This window comes from Neoarius graeffei, chromosome 3 (genome assembly GCF_027579695.1).
Source record: "Neoarius graeffei isolate fNeoGra1 chromosome 3, fNeoGra1.pri, whole genome shotgun sequence".
NCBI classification, from domain to species: Eukaryota; Metazoa; Chordata; class Actinopteri; order Siluriformes; family Ariidae; genus Neoarius; species Neoarius graeffei.
The window spans coordinates 21787876-21807301 of NC_083571.1; the positions used below are offsets into that span (position 1 = coordinate 21787876).

Below are 19426 nucleotides of genomic sequence, written 5' to 3' on the forward strand. Positions count from 1 at the left end.
CGCACACTTCTTTGGGTTGGCTGTGAGACCCGCTCGCCTCAGCGACCTAAGGACAGCCCTCAGATGTTCAAGGTGCCTCGGCCAGTCATTACTATAGACGATAATGTCATCGAGGTAGGCGGCCGCATAAGTGGCGTGGGGGCGGAGGACCAGGTCCATCAGCCACTGAAACGTAGCAGGTGCCCCAAACAGCCCAAAAGGATGTGTGACGAATTGGTGTAATCCAAACGGTGTGGAAAAGGCTGTTTTTTCTTGGGATAGAGGAGTCAAGGGGATCTGCCAGTACCCCTTTGTTAAATCCAGTGTCGAATAAAAGCGAGCCGTGCCTAGTCGATTGAGCAACTCATCAATACGAGGCATTGGGTATGCGACAAATTTAGACACCGCGTTGACTTTTCTATAGTCCACACAGAACCGGACCGACCCGTCGGCCTTGGGTACCAAGACCACCGGGCTGCTCCAGTCACTGTGGGACTCCTCGACGATGCCCATTTCGAGCATGGCCTCGAGTTCTTCCCGAACCACCTTTTTTTTGTGTTCGGGTAGCCTGTAAGGGCGGCTACGCACTACCACCCCTGGGAGCGTCTCAATGTGGTGCTCTATGAGGTCGGTGCGACCGGGCAGGGGCGAGAACACGTCCGAAAACTTGGTCTGCAACTGGGTGACCTCTGCGAGTTGGGTCGGAGAGAGGTGGTCTCCACAGGGGACCGGAGAGGTACGTGACGCCAATGCCCCCTTTTGAACCTCCGGCCCCAGCTCCGCCTTCTCCGGAACCACCAACACCAACGCCACGGGGACCTCCTCATTCCAGAGTTTAAGCAGATTGAGGTGGTAAATCTGTAGCGCCCCACCCCTGTCTGTTTGCCTCACCTCGTTGTCGACGTCCCCGACTCGCCGTGTGACCTCAAAGGGTCCTTGCCACTTGGCGATCAATTTGGAGCTCGATGTGGGCAACAGTACAAGTACCTTATCTCCCGGTGTGAACTCCCTAAGGTGCGTACCCTTGTTGTACAGGCTGGCTTGCCGTTCTTGGGCCTGCCGCAAATTCTCCTGGGTTAGGTGGGTGAGCGTGTGGAGTTTTGCACGCAGGTCCATAACGTATTGAATTTATTTTTTACTTTGTGAAGGTCCCTCCTCCCAATTTTCCCGCAGCACATCTAGAATGCCGCGCGGCTTACGCCCGTATAATAATTCGAACGGGGAGAACCCCGTGGAGGCTTGGGGGACCTCTCGCACTGAAAACAACAAGGGCTCGAGCCACTTATCCCAATTACGTGCGTCCTCACTTACGAATTTTTTGATTATATTCTTGAGGGTGCGATTTAACCGTTCCACTAAACCGTCCGTTTGTGGGTGATACACGCTGGTGCGGATCGGCTTAATTCCCAATAACCCATACAGTTCCCGCAGTGTCCGTGACATAAACGTGGTGCCTTGATCAGTCAGAATCTCTTTCGGGATTCCAACTCAGGAGATGAAGTGGAAGAGCGCCTCTGCAATACTGCGTGCTGAGATATTGCGCAGAGGCACTGCTTCTGGGTATCGCGTTGCATAGTCCACCAGAACTAATATAAAGCGGTACCCTCGTGCTGACCGATCTAATGGCCCGACGAGATCCATCCCAATTCTTTCGAACGGGGTCTCGATTAATGGTAGAGGGCGCAAAGGCGCTTTTGGAATGGCCGCTGGATTTACTAACTGGCATTCGCGGCACGCCGTACACCACCTACGAACGTCGCCGTGAATCCCTGGCCAATAGAACTAGGCCATTATTTGGGCTAGTGTCTTATCTTGCCCTAAGTGTCCAGCCATGGGATTAAAGTGAGCCGCCTGGAATACCAATTCCCGGTGGCTCTTTGGAATTAAAAGCTGCGTGATTTGCTCTTTCGTCTGAGTGTCCTGCGTCACTCGGTATAACCTATCCTTCATAATAGAAAAATAGGGGAAGGACGGGCTGGTGTTCGGCGGGAGCGTTTGACCATCGATTACTCTCACTTGGTCAAAGGCATGCCGCAGAGTCTCATCTCGCGACTGTTCTAACGGGAAATCCGCAAGGGATTCCCCGAGAGAGAGAGGAGGAGCCTGTGGCTCCTCACTCTGATGCGGAGATGATGTAGACAGCTCTGTGACAGCTGCTCCCGCCAAGGCGACACCCGGACCTCCCCCTGCTGACATATGGCAGGACCCACTTGTCACTAAACGGCTCATCAACTCCCCGAATCCCGGCCAATCAGTCCCCAAAATTATCGAGTGGGTGAGGTGAGGATTAACCGCCACTTTTACTATAAATTTTTCCCCTCGGAAAAAAAATGTGGACCGACACCAAAGGGTAGCTGTGAACATCCCCGTGCACACACGACACCTTCACCCCCTGTGCTCCCCCCAATGCCTCGTTTTGCACCAGGCTTTGGCGAATTGAGGTTTGATTACAACCGGAATCCACCAACGCCTGATATGTATCCCCTTGAATACTCACCGGTATGCGATACACTCCGGCCCGATCAAGGGCGGCTCCTGGCGCGTCGGGGATCCGAACCACCGCGCCCACCTCCATTGCCGTGCACTGCTGTTGGAGGTGGCCCGGCTCCCCACAGCGCCAGCAAACCGGCCCGGGCTTCCTCTCTGCACCGGTGTTCTGGGGCTCACTCACCTGGGGGGGGGGGGGGGGGGGGAGAGACAGACACGGAAGGGAGAAACGAGAGGGTGCGGCGGGCTGGCTGGGGTGGCGCCGGCCCCCGCCTCCGCGGTGGGGGAATGGGGCGAGGACGGGACACAGGAGGAGAGCGAGAGAGAGAGAAGAGGAGAGAAGAGAAGAGGCTGTCTGCTGTCCTGCCGCCGGTACAGCCGCCGAATGGTCCTCCGCCAGCTCGATGGCCTGATCCAGCGACGCCGGGCGGTGGCACTGGACCCACTCCGCGGTTCCTGCTGGCAAGCGTGCGATGAACTGTTCCAGTACCACCTGGTCGACGATCTCCTCGACGTCGCGGTTGTCGGCCCTCAACCACCGCCAGCAGGCGTCCCGGAGTTGCTGGCCAAACGCGAACAGCCGGCCGACTTCCTCCAAGCGCAAAGCGCGGAAGCGCTGGCACTGCTGTTCGGGGGTGCGCCCCACACGCTGGAGGACGGCCCAGTGAAGGTCCGCATAGGCCAGCCAGCGGTCGGCGGGGAGCTGCAGCGCGGCCAGCTGTGCCTCTCCCGTTAGCAGGGGGAGGAGGCGCGCCGCACGCTGATCCATCGGCCACCCCAAGGTCTCCGCAACTTGCTCAAAGAGCGTGATAAATGCCTCGGGGTCGTCCTGCGGGCCCATCTTTTGTTAGGGTGAGGGGGGACGGGCCCGCGGTGGGAGCGTTGGTGGACCCCGCCGACGCGAGGAGGTGCCGGAACGCCTGTCGATCCTCTTGCTGGGCCAACACCAGGGCCTCGAACCGCTGCTCCTGCTCCTTACGGAGAGTGACTAGTGCCTGGTGCTGGCTTTGCTGGGCCGTGGCGAGGGCGTGGACCAGGTCGGCGAACGGGGAAGACTCCATGGGGCTGTTTGGCTTCTGCGCTCCAGGTCCTGGGTTTCGGCACCACTGTAACAGTTTGTATGGGTGGGTGGAGCACAGAGGACGGCAGGACTGAGATCAGGTTCGAAAACGGGGTTTTATTGCCACACTTTGCAGTGAACAACTTCATAAACTTAAACAGACACACACACAACCGGCGTCTGGTTCGGGGAAGAGCCCCTCTGCTCTCGCTCTCCCTCTTTAAGTAGGGCGCGGTCACTGGGAAGACACACAAACACAGGTTAATTGACATCAGGTGTAGTGATTCTGCCACTTACCTTCCCTGACTCTGCTCTCCTGTCACAGACCGGCGCTTGACCACGCCCCCACTGCCACCCTCATATAACCACGTGAGCTCGGGATTACTTTGGCAAACCTTTTGTTAAGCTCTACAATATTGAGTTGCATTCACAAATGCCAATTAAAACATTACTGTGCAAAAAGGAAGCCTTATGTTAAATGTATCCAGAAGTGTCATCAACTTCTCTGGGCTCTGAGGCATCTGGGATGGACACACAGTGGAAACGTGTATTGTGATCATATGAATCAGTATTCCAGGTCTTTTTTGGAAGAAATGGACATCATGTGCTCCAGATAGGACCATCCAGACTGTTATCAGCAACAAGTCCAAAAGCCAAGGTCTGTCATGGTATGGGGTTGTGTCAGTGCCCCTGGCAAAGGGAACTTATACTTCTGTGATGGAGCATTAATTGAAAAAAGTACACTGAGTTTTTGGAACAACATATGCTGCCTTCAAGGTGACATCTTTTCCAGGGAGATTTCAACAAGAATGCAAAACCACATTCTGTATACATTACAAAGGCATGGCTGTGGAAGAAGATGGTGCCTGTCCCCTCTGTCCCTAATAGAGAATGTGTGGAGAATTTTGAAATGAAAAATATGACCGTGACCCTGTACTGCTGCACACCTTAAGACCTATTTGCAGGAAGAATGGGACAAAATAGCACCTGAAATGCTTCATCACTTGGTGTCTTTAGCCCCTAAACATCTTTTAAGTGTCATGAGAAGGAATGGTAACATTACAAAATGGTAAATGCTTTACTGTCCCAAGTTTTTTTGAAATGTGTTGCAAGAATTCAAATTGAAATGTGTTTATTTTTGAAAAAATAAAATTCATGAGGTAAAACACCCAGATAAAGTGTTGTTGTATTGCTGAGTGCAATACAGGTCAAGTATTATTTACAAATCATTGTTTTCAGGTTTTAATATCAATTTTAACATACCATCCCAACATTTTCTTATTTAGGGTTGTAGAACAATACTGAAGACATCAAAACTATGAAATGGCATAATGGAACTGGAACATATATGTGGTATGCAAAAAAGTTTTAGGGTTAAAAAAAAGTTTCATATTTTATATTCTTCAAAGTAGCCACCATTTACCTTAATGATAGCTTTGCACACTATTGACATTATCTTAACCAGCTTCATGAGATAGTCACCTGGAATACTTTTCAGTTAACAGGTTTGGCTTGTCAAAAGTTCATTAGTGCAATTTTCTGCCTTCTTATTGCATTTCCAATCATTAAATAGTAAATAATAAAAATACAGTAAATAGCCCTATTCCACACCACAACTGCAGTAATCCATATTATGTCAAGAATCGCTCAACTAAGTAAAGAGAAACGACATCCATCATCTCATCTCATTAGCCACTTTATCCTGTTCTACAGGGTCGCAGGCAAGCTGGAGCCTATCTCAGCTGACTACGGGCAAAAGGTGGGGTACACCCTGGACAAGTCGCCAAATCATCACAGGGCTGACACATAGACACCCATTCACACCTATGGTCAATTTAGAGTCACCAGTTAGGCTAACCTGCATGTCTTTGGACTGTGGGGGAAACCCACACGGACAACATGCAAACTCCGCATAGAAAGGCCCTCTCCGGCCACGGGGCTCGAACCCGGACCTTCTTGCTGTGAGGCGACAGCGCTAACCACTACACCACCGTGCCGCCAACATCCATCATTACTTTAAGAAATGAAGTGTCTTTTAATTCATAAAAATGAAGAAAAAAAACCCCCACACATGGACACACACACAGGTGTGTCCAAAACTTTTGGCTGTTACTGTATGTCGAGGCAAATATACAAACATCCATGGGAAATGTAAGTTATGTTCTTACCCGTTTGAATTCTAATGTCACACAGAGTGAGAACAGGACAGCATGCAACAACTACTGAGAGAATACTTCTGATACAAGTGAGACAATGCAAAAGAAAAAAAATCTAACTTTAACGTTGAACATTTTATTCATAAAGCAATAATTAAATGTTGTTGTTGTTGTTGTTTTTAAGCAGTAAATATAGTATCAGAGCAAAATTCTATTGATAACAGAAGAGGCCTGGGGTTTATATTAATATTTCTGCGACATATCGAGCATTACCTGTTCTCTCTGTGTTTGTGTGGGCTTTTGCTGGGTTGTCCGGGTTTGTCAAAACCAAACACCTGCCAATAGGTTGACTGGCTATGCTAAACTGCCCCAGGTGTGAATGAGTGTGAATCTGTGCATGGTACACTGTAATGGACTGACCTTCTATCCAGGATGTACTCCCACCACACATCAAATGTTCCTGGGGCTCCTGATCCAAAGTGTCTCTGATAAGGATTCAGTTCTTCAGTTACTGAAGATGAATGATTGAATATGGAGCAAACCCACATTACACAGTGATAATATTGGTAACATTCTGAGAAAAATACTTGTATGGCCAAATTGACAAATAGGTTTCAACTAGATTTCAGTCACAGTGAGCTGTCAAATGCATATTTAAGTGAATGGTTCTATATGCCAATTTGTTTTTGTTAGTTCGTATAGTGACCCGCTTCTGAGAGACTGGAATAGAGTGGTGGCTTACTTCATCAGAGACCAGTGGACATGCCTCAGTTTTCTTCAGAAGTTTGCTGAGACCCCCAGAACTACAGAGGCCTTTCAAGCTGCTATCGAGGCTCTTTCCTTGCTACCAAGCGATTTGGTGCTGCCTGTACTAGACTTTATGTGTGCAGCTTTACCACAGGTCACAACTGATCACTCTGTGTGTGTGTGTGTGTGTGTTGTTTTGTTTTTTTTCTATTGTGTTTGAAGGCTGGAGAACTCCATGCTATGTGTATAGTAACTTTTGTTATGAGAAATCTGACAGTTTTTGCTCTTTTTTTTTATATTTACAATTGCTAACATTTATTACCTTTTATAATAATGTGTGGTGGTTAAAATGAAATGGGCCCTTGCTCCACTGACTTTGATAGTCCAATGAGATTTAGTGTAACGAGTTTAAAAATCATTAATGAAACATCCAGTGACTTTGATTAAAAAAGATAGAAACATGATGAAACAATGCTCAAACATGAGCTGAATTTGCTGATCAGACCTGTCTTAGAACACTGGATTGATTCCCTGTGTCTAAGACTTCCATTCGAGTCATATCCAGTGGACAAATTGTTCAGCACTGTATGTACAAAACTACTTATGCCAGTTTTAAGCATCAGACAGAATGTTTGCCACCATTTAACACTTAATGGGTTGTGAAAGACTGGGAGGTTCAGCAGGAATGCATGCGATTGATCAGGGCAAGTGATGTCTTATGATTCATGAGGGCAAAGGGCAAGATTAGGACTAGCTCATTTGTATCCAACCAGGAGAGGTTCTAGTGAATTACATGGAGACTTTTAAAAGTCATCAATTATTTATACACACGTATGTGAACATGCATAGTACAGTGGTGCTTGAAAGTTTGTGAACCCTTTAGAATTTTCTATATTTCTGCATAAATATGACCTAAAACTTCATCAGATTTTCACACAAGTGTTAAAAGTAGATAAAGAGAACCCAGTTAAACAAATGATACAAAATATTATACTTGATCATTTATTTATTGAGGAAAGTGATCCAATATTGCATATCTGTGAGTGGCAAAAGTATGTGAACCTCTAGGATTAATAGTTAATTTGAAGGTGAAATTAGAGTCAGGTGTTTTCAAATCAATGGGATGACAATCAGGTGTGAGTGGGCACCCTGTTTTATTTAAAGAAGAGGGATCTATCAAAGTCTGATCTTCACAACACATGTTTGTGGAAGTGTATCATGGCACGAACTAAGGAGATTTCTGAGGACCTCAGAAAAAGCGTTGTTGATGCTCATCAGGCTGGAAAAGGTTACAAAACCATCTCTAAAGAGTTTGGACTCCATAAATCCACAGTCAGACAGATTGTGTACAAATGGAGGAAATTCAAGACCATTGTTCCCCTCCCCAGGAGTGGTTGACCAACAAAGATCACTCCAAGAACAAGGCGTGAAACAGTCGGCGAGGTTACAAAGGACCCCAGGTGAACTTCCAAGCAACTGAAGGCCTCTTTCACATTGGCTAATGTTAATGTTCATGAGTCCACCATCAGGAAAACACTGAACAACAATGGTGTGCATGGCAAGGTTGCAAGGAGAAAGCCACTGCTCTCTAAAAAGAACATTGCTGCTCGTCTGCAGTTTGCTAAAGATCACATGGACAAGCCAGAAGGCTATTGGAAAAATGTTTTGTGGATGGATGAGACCAAAATAGAACTTTCTGGTTTAAAAGAGAAGCGTTATGTTTGGAGAAAGGAAAACACTGCATTCCAGCATAAGATCCTTATCCCATCTGTGAAACATGGTGGTGGTAGGATCATGGTTTGGGCCTGTTTTGCTGCATCTGGGCCAGGACGGCTTACCATCATTGATGGAACAATGAATTCTGAATTATACCAGTGAATTCTAAAGGAAAATGTCAGGACATCTGTCCATGAACTGAATCTCAAGAGAAGGTGGGTCATGCAGCAAGACAACGACCCTAAGCACACAAGTCATTCTACCAAAGAATGGTTAAAGAAGAATAAATTAATGTTTTGGAATGGCCAAGTCAAAGTCCTGACCTTAATCCAATCGAAATGTTGTGGAAGGACCTGAAGCGAGCAGTTCATGTGAGGAAACCTACCAATATCCCAGAGTTGAAGCTGTTCTGTACGGAGGAATGGGCTAAAATTCCTCCAAGCCGGTGTGCAGGACTGATCAACAATTACCGCAAACGTTTAGTTGCAGTTACTGCTGCATAAGGGGCAGGGCCGGAGTGGGCCCTGTTTTCAGTCCGGGAGTTTAATTCACATTCAGGCCACTTTGAAATGGAGGAGGAATTTGAGTACATTAAAAAAGATAAAACAAATAACTGTTCTTTCACAATGCTTTTTATTTGGTTTAAATTCAGGTAAACTTCACTTCACTTTAACAATATAGGTTATAATTCAAATTAAAGCCGCAAGCGGCCTCGATGGGCCCTCGCGCCAGCGGCCAAGGGGGGCGGGGGCATGCGTCCCCGTGAAAAACCTTCCACAGCTTCTTCGGCAAGAGACATCAGTCCCACAATGGCGACAAAGCACAGAATTGAAGTTTGATGACAATTGAATAAATAGAAGATGAGATATAGATTTTTGAAGAATAAAATTTTTGGTTTTTCCCATGTCAGTAGGTGGCGCTATGCTGTACATGAGCGATTATGAGTTGGAAAAAATAAGTGTCTACAACAGCAACGCACCATCACAAGGTAGTGGTGTGAAGGAAAAGCATTATGGAATTATTTACCAAAAACCCGTTTTGGAGCAATTGCGTCGGCCAAAAACAGCGCCCCCCATGGACGAAAATTCCCAAAATGTGGTATACATGACATGGGAGGTAGGAAGAGGGTGGCCGTGAAGTTTGACCAAATTTGAGGAAAGACTGGAATTTTTGCCCCAAAATAGCGCCCCCAGTGGCGAAATATCACAGAAATTGGGTAACATGTCAGAAGCCCAATGAGTGATCTGCGGGTGAAGTATGAGCAGTTTTGAGCAAGTAGAAAATTTGTTATGAATTTTTAAGCATGTAAAATGTTGCATTGAAAATTGAATGACGTATAACTTCTGAACGGTTTATGCTACGTGAAACCTATTTAGTAACTTTTGTCAGCCATGTCTGTAGATGATGTGTATCAATTTTGGTGACATTCCTATGAACGGTCTAGGAGGAGTTGCGCCGTCTTCGTGGCCATGCATTTCGCACAAAAGTGAAATTACCTCACTTCCTGTTGGGCGTGGCTAAAGCATTGGCATTACATTTTTGTCCGGCTTAGTGAGATACATATGCATACCAAATGGCATGCCACTACTACAAACTACATGGCAACCAGGCACCTTAATGCATGAGGCCAAAATCACAACGAGTTAGGGGGCGCTATAGAGGCCCTGAGGCCCGCCTGGATCTGGGCTTCTGGTTCTCAGTAGCGGTGGCAGTCTAAGAAAAAGGAGCCAAATTTCGTGCGTTGTCGACCATGGCAAGTGCCCCAATAAGGGTCTTGTAAAGAGTTTGCTTGGCAAGTTTGACAAATCAGAAGCTGCAATATCATTTTTGCCATAACCAGCACCCCCAGGGGCGAAAGTGCACAAAATTTGGCGTAGACGTCAGGTGAGCTATGAAGAGTTTGCGTATGAAGTTTGATGACAATTGAGTAAATAGAAGATGAGATATAGATTTTTGAAGAATAAATTTTTTGGTTTTTCCCATGACAGTAGGTGGCGCTATGCTGTACATGAGCGATTATGAGTTGGAAAAATAAGTGTCTACAACAGCAACGTACTATCACAAGGAAGTGGTGTGAAGGAAAAGCATTATGGAATTATTTACCAAAAACCCGTTTTGGAGCAATTGCGTTGGCCAAAAACAGCGCCCCCCATGGACGAAAATTTCCAAAACGTGGTATACATGACATGGGAGGTAGTAAGAGGGTGGCCGTGAAGTTTGACCAAAATTGAGGAAAGATTGGAATTTTTGCCCAAAAATAGCGCCCCCAGTGGCGAAAAATCACAGAAATTGGGTAACATGTCAGAAGCCCAATGAGTGATTTGCGTGTGAAGTATGAGCAGTTTTGAGCAATCAGAAGATTTGTTATGAATTTTTAAGCATGTAAAATTTTGCATCGAAAATTGATTGACGTATAACTTCTGAACGGTTAATCGTACGTGAAACGTATTTAGTAACTTTTGTCAGCCATGTCTGTAGACGATGTGTATCAATTTTGGTGACATTCCTATGAACGGTCTAGGAGGAGTTGCGCCGTCTTCGTGGCCATGCATTTCGCACAAAAGGGAAATTACCTCACTTCCTGTTGGGCGTGGCTAATGCATTGGCATTACATTTTTGTCCGGCTTAGTGAGATACATATGCGTACCAAATTGCATGCCACCACTACAAACTATATGGCAACCAGGCACCTTAATGCGGGAGGCCAAAATCACAATGACTTAGGGGGCGCTATGGAGGCCCTGAGCCCCGGCCAAGTTTGGGCTTCTGGTTCTGAGTAGCGGTGGCAATTCTCGGAACTGGTGCCAAATTTCGTGCGTTTTCGCCCATGGCAAGCGCCCCGAAAATGGCCCAACAGCGGAGAAAAATAAAGAAGAAGAAGAAGACGGAAGAAGAAGAAGAAGACGGAAGAATAATTAAAGCTACAAGCGGCCTCGACGGGCCCTCGCGCCAGCGGCCAAGGGGGGCGGGGGCATGCGTCCCCGCGAAAAACCTTCCACAGCTTCTTTGGCAAGAGACATTACTCCCACAATGGTGACAAAGCACAGAATTGGACACAGAGTACACGGTGCACTGAGATGTTGTCATGGACAGAACATTTTATGCCATGGCTTCCCAACCAAATTAATGTATTTACCTCATCAGTCACCAAGCTATAGCTACATAGGATTGTCTTCTGTTAGACATCTATTAGTCTGTATGTAACGCTACAACATTTGCTCCCGACTGCCTACCCATTCCCCACAAGTCATGTGTGTTTAAGGCAACCAAAACAACATACTCCTGGTGCCTCATGATTGTAAACACCTCTCCTGCAACTGCTACAGCGCAATGAGCGCCCCCAGTGGTCCACAAGTCATGTGTGTTTAAGGCAACCAAAACAACATACTCCTGGTGCCTCATGATTGTAAACACCTCTCCTGCAACTGCTACAGCGCAATGAGCGCCCCCAGTGGTGAAAGTTCACCAAATTTGGTATACATGTCAAGGGACCTATGAAGAGTTGTTTTGTAAAGTTTGATCAAGTTTGACCAATCAGAAGCCGAGATATAAATTGTTGCCTGAAAACAGCGCCCCCAGTGGCAGAAGTTCACAAAATTTGGCACATATGTCAGGTGACCTGTTAAGAGTGTGCGTAGCAAGTTTGATCAAGATTGAGAAAATAGAAGATGAGATATTTATTTTTGAAGAATAAATTTTTTGGTTTCTCCCATGCCAGAAGGTGGCGCTATGCTGCACATGAGCGATTATGAGTTGGAAAAATAAGTGTCTACAACAGCAACGTACTATCACAAGGTAGTGGTGTGAAGGAGAAGCATTATGGAATTATTTACCAAAAACCTGTTTCGGAGCAATTGCGTTGGCCAAAAACAGCGCCCCCCATGGACGAAAATTCCCAAAATGTGGTGTACATGACATGGGAGGTAGTAAGAGGGTGGCCGTGAAGTTTGACCAAATTTGAGGAAAGATTGGATTTTTTGCCCAAAAATAGCGCCCCCAGTGGCGAAATATCACAGAAATTGGGTAACATGTCAGATGCCCAATGAGTGATTTGCGTGTGAAGTATGAGCAGTTTTGAGCAATTTGAAGATATGTTATGAATTTTTAAGCATGCAAAATTTTGCATTGAAAATTGATTGACGTAGAACTTCTGAACGGTTAATTCTACGTGAAACGTATTTAGGAACTTTTGTCAGCCATGTCTGTAGATGATGTGTATCAATTTTGGTGACATTCCTATGAACGGTCTAGGAGGAGGTGCGCCGTCTTCGTGGCCATGCATTTCGCACAAAAGTGAAATTACCTCACTTCCTGTTGGGCGTGGCTAATGCATTGGCATTACATTTTTGTCCGGCTTAGTGAGATACATATGCGTACCAAATGGCATGCCACTACTACAAACTACATGGCAACCAGGCACCTTAATGCGGGAGGCCAAAATCACAATGAGTGAGGGGGCGCTATAGAGGCCCTGAGGCCCGCCTGGATCTGGGCTTCTGGTTCTCAGTAGCGGTGGGAGTCTAAGAAAAAGGAGCCAAATTTCGTGCGATGTCGACCATGGCAAGCGCCCCAAAAAGGGTCTTGTAAAGAGTTTGCTTGCCAAGTTTGACAAATCAGAAGCTGCAATATCATTTCTGCCATAACCCGCACCCCCAGGGGCGAAAGTGCACAAAATTTGGCGTACATGTCAGTTGAGCTATGAAGAGTTTGCGTATGAAGTTTGATGACAATTGAGTGAACAGAAGATGAGATATAGATTTTTGAAGAATAAATTTTTGGTTTTTCCCATGTCAGTAGGTGGCGCTATGCTGTTCATGAGTGATTATGAGATGGAAAAATAAGTGTCCACAACAGCAACGCACTATCACAAGGTAGTGGTGTGAAGGAAAAGCATTATGGAATTATTTACCAAAAACCCGTTTTGGAGAAATTGCGTCGGCCAAAAACAGCGCCCCCCATGGACGAAAATTCCCAAAATGTGGTATACATGACATGGGACGTAGTAAGAGGGTGGCCGTGAAGTTTGACCAAATTTGAGGAAAGATTGGATTTTTTGCCCAAAAATAGCGCCCCCAGTGGCGAAATATCACAGAAATTGGGTAACATGTCAGAAGCCCAATGAGTGATTAGCGTGTGAAGTATGAGCAGTGTTGAGCAATTAGAAGATTTGTTATGAATTTTTTAGCATGTAAAATTTTGAAGTGAAAATTGATTGACGTATAACTTCTGAACGGTTTATCCTACGTGAAACGTATTTAGTAACTTTTGTCAGCCATGTCTGTAGATGATGTGTATCAATTTTGGTGACATTCCTATGAACGGTCTAGGAGGAGTTGCGCCGTCTTCGTGGCCATGCATTTCACCCAAAAGTGAAATTACCTCACTTCCTGTTGGGCGTGGCTAATGCATTGGCATTACATTTTTGTCCGGCTTAGTGAGATACATATGCATACCAAATGGCATGCCACTACTACAAACTATATGGCAACCAGGCACCTTAATGCGGGATGCCAAAATCACAACGACTTAGGGGGCGCTATAGAGGCCCTGAGCCCCGGCCAAGTGTGGGCTTTTGGTTCTGAGTAGCGGTGGCAATTCTCGGAAGTGGCGCCAAATTTCGCGCGTTTTCGCCCATGGCAAGCGCCCCGAAAATGGCCCAACAGCGGAGAAAAATAAAGAAGAAGAAGAAGACGGAAGAATAATTAAAGCCGCAAGCGGCCTCGACGGGCCCTCGCGCCAGCGGCCAAGGGGGGCGGGGGCATGCGTCCCCGCCAAACACCTTCCACAGCTTCTTCGGCAAGAGACATTACTCCCACAATGGCGACAAAGCACAGAATCGGACACAGAGTACACGGTGCGCTGAGATGTTGTCATGGACAGAAAATTTTATGCCATGGCTTCCCAACCAAATTAATGTATTTACCTCATCAGTCACCAAGCTATAGCTACATAGGATTGTCTTCTGCTAGACATCTATTAGTCTGTATGTAACGCTACAACACTTGCTCCCGACTGCCTACCCATTCCCCACAAGTCATGTGTGTTTAAGGCAACCAAAACAACATACTCCTGGTGCCTCATGATTGTAAACACCTCTCCTGCAACTGATACAGCGCAATGAGCGCCCCCAGTGGTGAAAGTTCACCAAATTTGGTATACATGTCAAGGGACCTATGAAGAGTTGTTGTGTCAAGTTTGATCAAGTTTGACCAATCAGAAGCCGAGATATAAAAGGTTGCCTGAAAACAGCGCCCCCAGTGGCAAAAGTTTACAAAATTTGGGAGATATGTCAGGTGACCTGTTAAGAGTGTGCGTATCAAGTTTGATCAAGATTGAGTAAATAGAAGATGAGATATTGATTTTTGAAGAAAAAATGTTTTGTTTTTTCCCATGTCAGTAGGTGGCGCTATGCTGTACATGAGCGATTATGAGTTGGAAAAATAAGTGTCTACAACAGCAACGTACTATCACAAGGTAGTGGTGTGAAGGAAAAGCATTATGGAATTATTAACCAAGAACCCGTTTTGGAGCAATTGCGTTGGCCAAAAACAGGGCCCCCCATGGACGAAAATTCCCAAAATGGGGTATACATGACATGGGAGGTAGTAAGAGGGTGGCCGTGAAGTTTGACCAAATTTGAGGAAAGATTGGATTTTTTGCCCAAAAATAGCGCCCCCAGTGGCGAAATATCACAGAATTTGGGTAGCATGTCAGAAGCCCAATGAGTGATTTGCGTGTGAAGTATGAGCAGTTTTGAGCCATTAGAAGAATTGTTATGAATTTTTAAGCATGTAAAATTTTGCATTGAAAATTGATTGACGTATAACTTCTGAACGGCTTATCCCACGTGAAACGTATTTAGGAACATTTGGCAGCCATGTCTGTAGATGATGTCTATCAATTTTGGTGACATTCCTATGAACGGCCTAGGAGGAGTTGCGCCGTCTTCGTGGCCATGCATTTCTCACAAAAGTGAAATTACCTCACTTCCTGTTGGGCGTGGCTAATGCATTGGCATTACATTTATGTCCGGCTTAGTGAGATACATATGCGTACCAAATGGCATGCCACTACTACAAACGACATGGCAACCAGGCACCTTTATGCGGGAGGCCAAAATCACAACGAATTAGGGGGCGCTAAAGAGGCCCTGAGGCCCGCCTGGATCTGGGCTTCTGGTTCTCAGTAGCGGTGGCAGTCTAAGAAAAAGGAGCCAAATTTCGTGCGTTGTCGACCATGGCAAGCGCCCCAAAAAGGGTCTTGTAAAGAGTTTGCTTGCCAAGTTTGACAAATCAGAAGCTGCAATATCATTTTTGCCATAACCAGCACCCCCAGGGGCAAAAGTGCACAAAATTTGGCGTATATGTCAGGTGAGCTATGAAGAGTTTGCGTATGAAGTTTGATGACAATTGAGTAAATAGAAGATGAGATATAGATTTTAGAAGAATAAATTTTTTGGTTTTTCCCATGTCAGTAGGTGGCGCTATGCTGTACATGAGCGATTATGAGTTGGAAAAATAAGTGTCTACAACAGCAACGTACTATCACAAGGTAGTGGTGTGAAGGGAAAGCATTATGGAATAATTTACCAAAAACCCGTTTTGGAGCAATTGCGTCAGCCCAAAACAGCGCCCCCCATGGACGAAAATACCCAAAATGTGGTATACATGACATGGGAGGTAGTAAGAGGGTGGCCGTGAAGTTTGACCAAATTTGAGGAAAGATTGGATTTTTTGCCCAAAAATAGCGCCCCCAGTGGCGAAATATCACAGAAATTGGGTAACATGTCAGAAGCCCAATGAGTGATGTGCGTGGGAAGTATGAGCAGTTTTGAGCAACTAGAAGATTTGTTATGATTTTTTAAGCATGTAAAATTTTGCATCGAAAATTGATTGACATATAACTTCTGAACGATTTATGCTACGTGAAACGTATTTAGTAACTTTTGTGAGCCATGTCTCTAGATGATGTCTATCAATTTTGGTGACATTCCTATGAACGGTCTAGGAGGAGTTGCGCCGTCTTCGTGGCCATGCATTTCGCACAAAAGTGAAATTACCTCACTTCCTGTTGGGCGTGGCTAATGCATTGGCATTACATTTTTGTCCGGCTTAGTGAGATACATATGCGTACCAAATGGCATGCCACTACTACAAACTACATGGCAACCAGGCACCTTAATGCGGGAGACCAAAATCACAACGACTTAGGGGGCGCTATAGAGGCCCTGAGCCCCGGCCAAATTTGGGCTTTTGGTTCTGAGTAGCGGTGGCAATTCTCGGAACTGGTGCCAAATTTCGTGCGTTTTCGCCCATGGCAAGCGCCCCGAAAATGGCCCAACAGCGGAGAAAAATAAAGAAGAAGAAGAAGACGGAAGAATAATAATAGTGAACTCTTACAAGAACAATAGGGCCTTCGCCCATAGGGCTCGGGCCCTAATTAAAGCCGCAAGCGGCCTCGACGGGCCCTCGCGCCAGCGGCCAAGGGGGGCGGGGGCATGCGTCCCCGCGAAATACCTTCCACAGCTTCTTCGGCAAGAGACATTACTCCCACAACGGCGACAAAGCCCAGAATTGGACACATGGCAACAATAGGGTCTCGCACTGTACGGTGCTCGGGGGGCGCTATAGAGGCCCTGAGGCCCGCCTGGATCTGGGCTTCTGGTTCTCAGTAGCGGTGGCAGTCTAAGAAGAAGGAGCCAAATTTCGTGTGTTGTCGACCATGGCAAGCGCCCCAATAAGGGTCTTGTAAAGAGTTTGCTTGCCAAGTTTGACAAATCAGAAGCCGCAATATCATTTTTGCCATAACCAGCACCCCCAGGGACGAAATTGCACAAAATTTGGCGTGTATGTCAGGTGAGCTATGAAGAGTTTGCGTATGAAGTTTGATGACAATTGAGTAAAGAGAAGATGAGATATAGATTTTTGAAGAATAAATTTTTTGGTTTTTCCCATGTCAGTAGGTGGCGCTATGCTGTACATGAGCGATTATGAGTTGGAAAAATAAGTGTCTACAACAGCAGCGTACTATCACAAGGTAGTGGTGTGAAGGAAAAGCATTATGGAATTATTTACCAAAAACCCGTTTTGGAGCAATTGCGTCGGCCAAAAACAGCGCCCCCCATGGACGAAAATTCCCAAAATGTGGTATACATGACATGGGAGGTAGTAAGAGGGTGGCTGTGAAGTTTGACCAAATTTGAGGAAAGATTGGATTTTTTGCCCAAAAATAGCGCCCCCAGTGGCGAAAGTGCACAAAATTCGGCGTATATGTCACGTGAGCTATGAAGAGTTTGCGTATGAAGTTTGATGACAATTGAGTAAATAGAAGATGAGATATAGATTTTTGAAGAATAAATTTTTTGGTTTTTCCCATGTCAGTAGGTGGCGCTATGCTGTACATGAGCGATTATGAGTTGGAAAAATAAGTGTCTACAACAGCAACGCACTATCACAATGTAGTGGTGTGAAGGAAAAGCATTATGGAATTATTTACCAAAAACCCGTTTTGGAGCAATTGCGTCGGCCAAAAACAGCGCCCCCCATGGACGAAAATTCCCAAAATGTGGTATACATGACATGGGAGGTAGTAAGAGGGTGGCCGTGAAGTTTGACCAAATTTGAGGAAAGATTGGATTTTTTGCCCAAAAATAGCGCCCCCAGTGGCGAAATATCACAGAAATTGGGTAACATGTCAGAAGCCCAATGTGTGATTTGCGTGTGAAGTATGAGCAGTTTTGAGCAATTAGAAGATTTGTTATGAATTTTTAAGCATGTAAAATTTTGCATTGAAAATTTATTGACGTATAACTTCTGAACGGTGTATGCTACGTGAAACGTATTTAGTAACTTTTGTCAGCCATGTCTGTAGATGATGTCTATCAATTTTGGTGACATTCCTATGAACGGTCTAGGAGGAGTTGCGCCGTCTTCGTGGCCATGCATTTCGCACAAAAGTGAAATTACCTCACTTCCTGTTGGGCGTGGCTAATGCATTGGCAATACATTTTTGTCCGGCTTAGTGAGATACATATGGGTACCAAATGGCATGCCACTACTACAAACTACATGGCAGCCAGGCACCTTAATGCGGGAGGCCAAAATCACAACGAGTTAGGGGGCGCTATAGAGGCCCCGAGGCCCGCCTGGATCTGGGCTTCTGGTTCTCAGTAGCGGTGGCAGTCTAAGAAAAAGGAGCCAAATTTCGTGCGTTGTCGACCATGGCAAGCGCCCCAATAAGGGTCTTGTAAAGAGTTTGCTTGCCAAGTTTGACAAATCAGAAGCTGCAATATCATTTCTGCCATAACCAGCACCCCCAGGGGCGAAAGTGCACAAAATTTGGCGTACATGTCAGGTGAGCTATGAAGAGTTTGCGTATGAAGTTTGATGACAATTGAGTAAATAGAAGATGAGATATAGATTTTTGAAGAATACATTTTATGGTTTTTCCCATGTCAGTAGGTGGCGCTATGCTGTACATGAGCGACTATGAGTTGGAAAAATAAGTGTCTACAACAGCAACGTACTATCACAAGGTAGTGGTGTGAAGGAAAAGCATTATGGAATTATTTACCAAAAACCCATTTTGGAGCAATTGCGTCGGCCAAAAACAGCGCCCCCCATGGACGAAAATTCCCAAAATGTGGTATACATGACATGGGAGGGAGTAAGAGGGTGGCCGTGAAGTTTGACCAAATTTGAGGAAAGATTGGAATTTTTGCCCAAAAATAGCGCCCCCAGTGGCGAAATATCACAGAAATTGGGTAACATGTCAGAAGCCCAATGAGTGATTTGCGTGTGAAGTATGAGCAGTTTTGAGCAATCAGAAGATTTGTTATGAATTTTTAAGCATGTAAAATTTTGCATCGAAAATTGATTGACGTATAACTTCTGAACGGTGTAGGCTACGTGAAACGTATTTAGTAACTTTTGTCAGCCATGTCTGTAGATGATGTGTATCAATTTTGGTGACATTCCTATGAACGGTCTAGGAGGAGTTGCGCCGTCTTCGTGGCCATGCATTTCGCACAAAAGTGAAATTACCTCACTTCCTGTTGGGCGTGGCTAATGCATTGGCATTACATTTTTGTCCGGCTTAGTGAGATACATATGCGTACCAAATGGCATGCCACTACTACAAACTACATGGCACCCAGGCACCTTAATGCGAGAGGCCAAAATCACAACGACTTAGGGGGCGCTATAGAGGCCCTGAACCCCGGCCAAGTTTGGGCTTCTGGTTCTGAGTAGCGGTGCCAATTCTCGGAACTGGTGCCAAATTT

At 45.8% G+C, this 19426-nt stretch overlaps 1 protein-coding gene across 7 annotated transcripts in view; it reads left to right on the forward strand.

Annotated features, from left to right (window-relative positions):
• The window catches only part of tarbp1 (TAR (HIV-1) RNA binding protein 1), a 124124-nt gene that overhangs the window by 60298 nt on the left and 44400 nt on the right, over positions 1-19426 (forward strand). For all 7 annotated transcript variants that reach the window (XM_060916486.1, XM_060916487.1, XM_060916485.1 and 4 more), the window contains exon 15: positions 6376-6583. In XM_060916486.1, coding sequence (XP_060772469.1) covers positions 6376-6583 — 208 coding nt within the window. The remainder of the gene's footprint in view (positions 1-6375; positions 6584-19426) is intronic.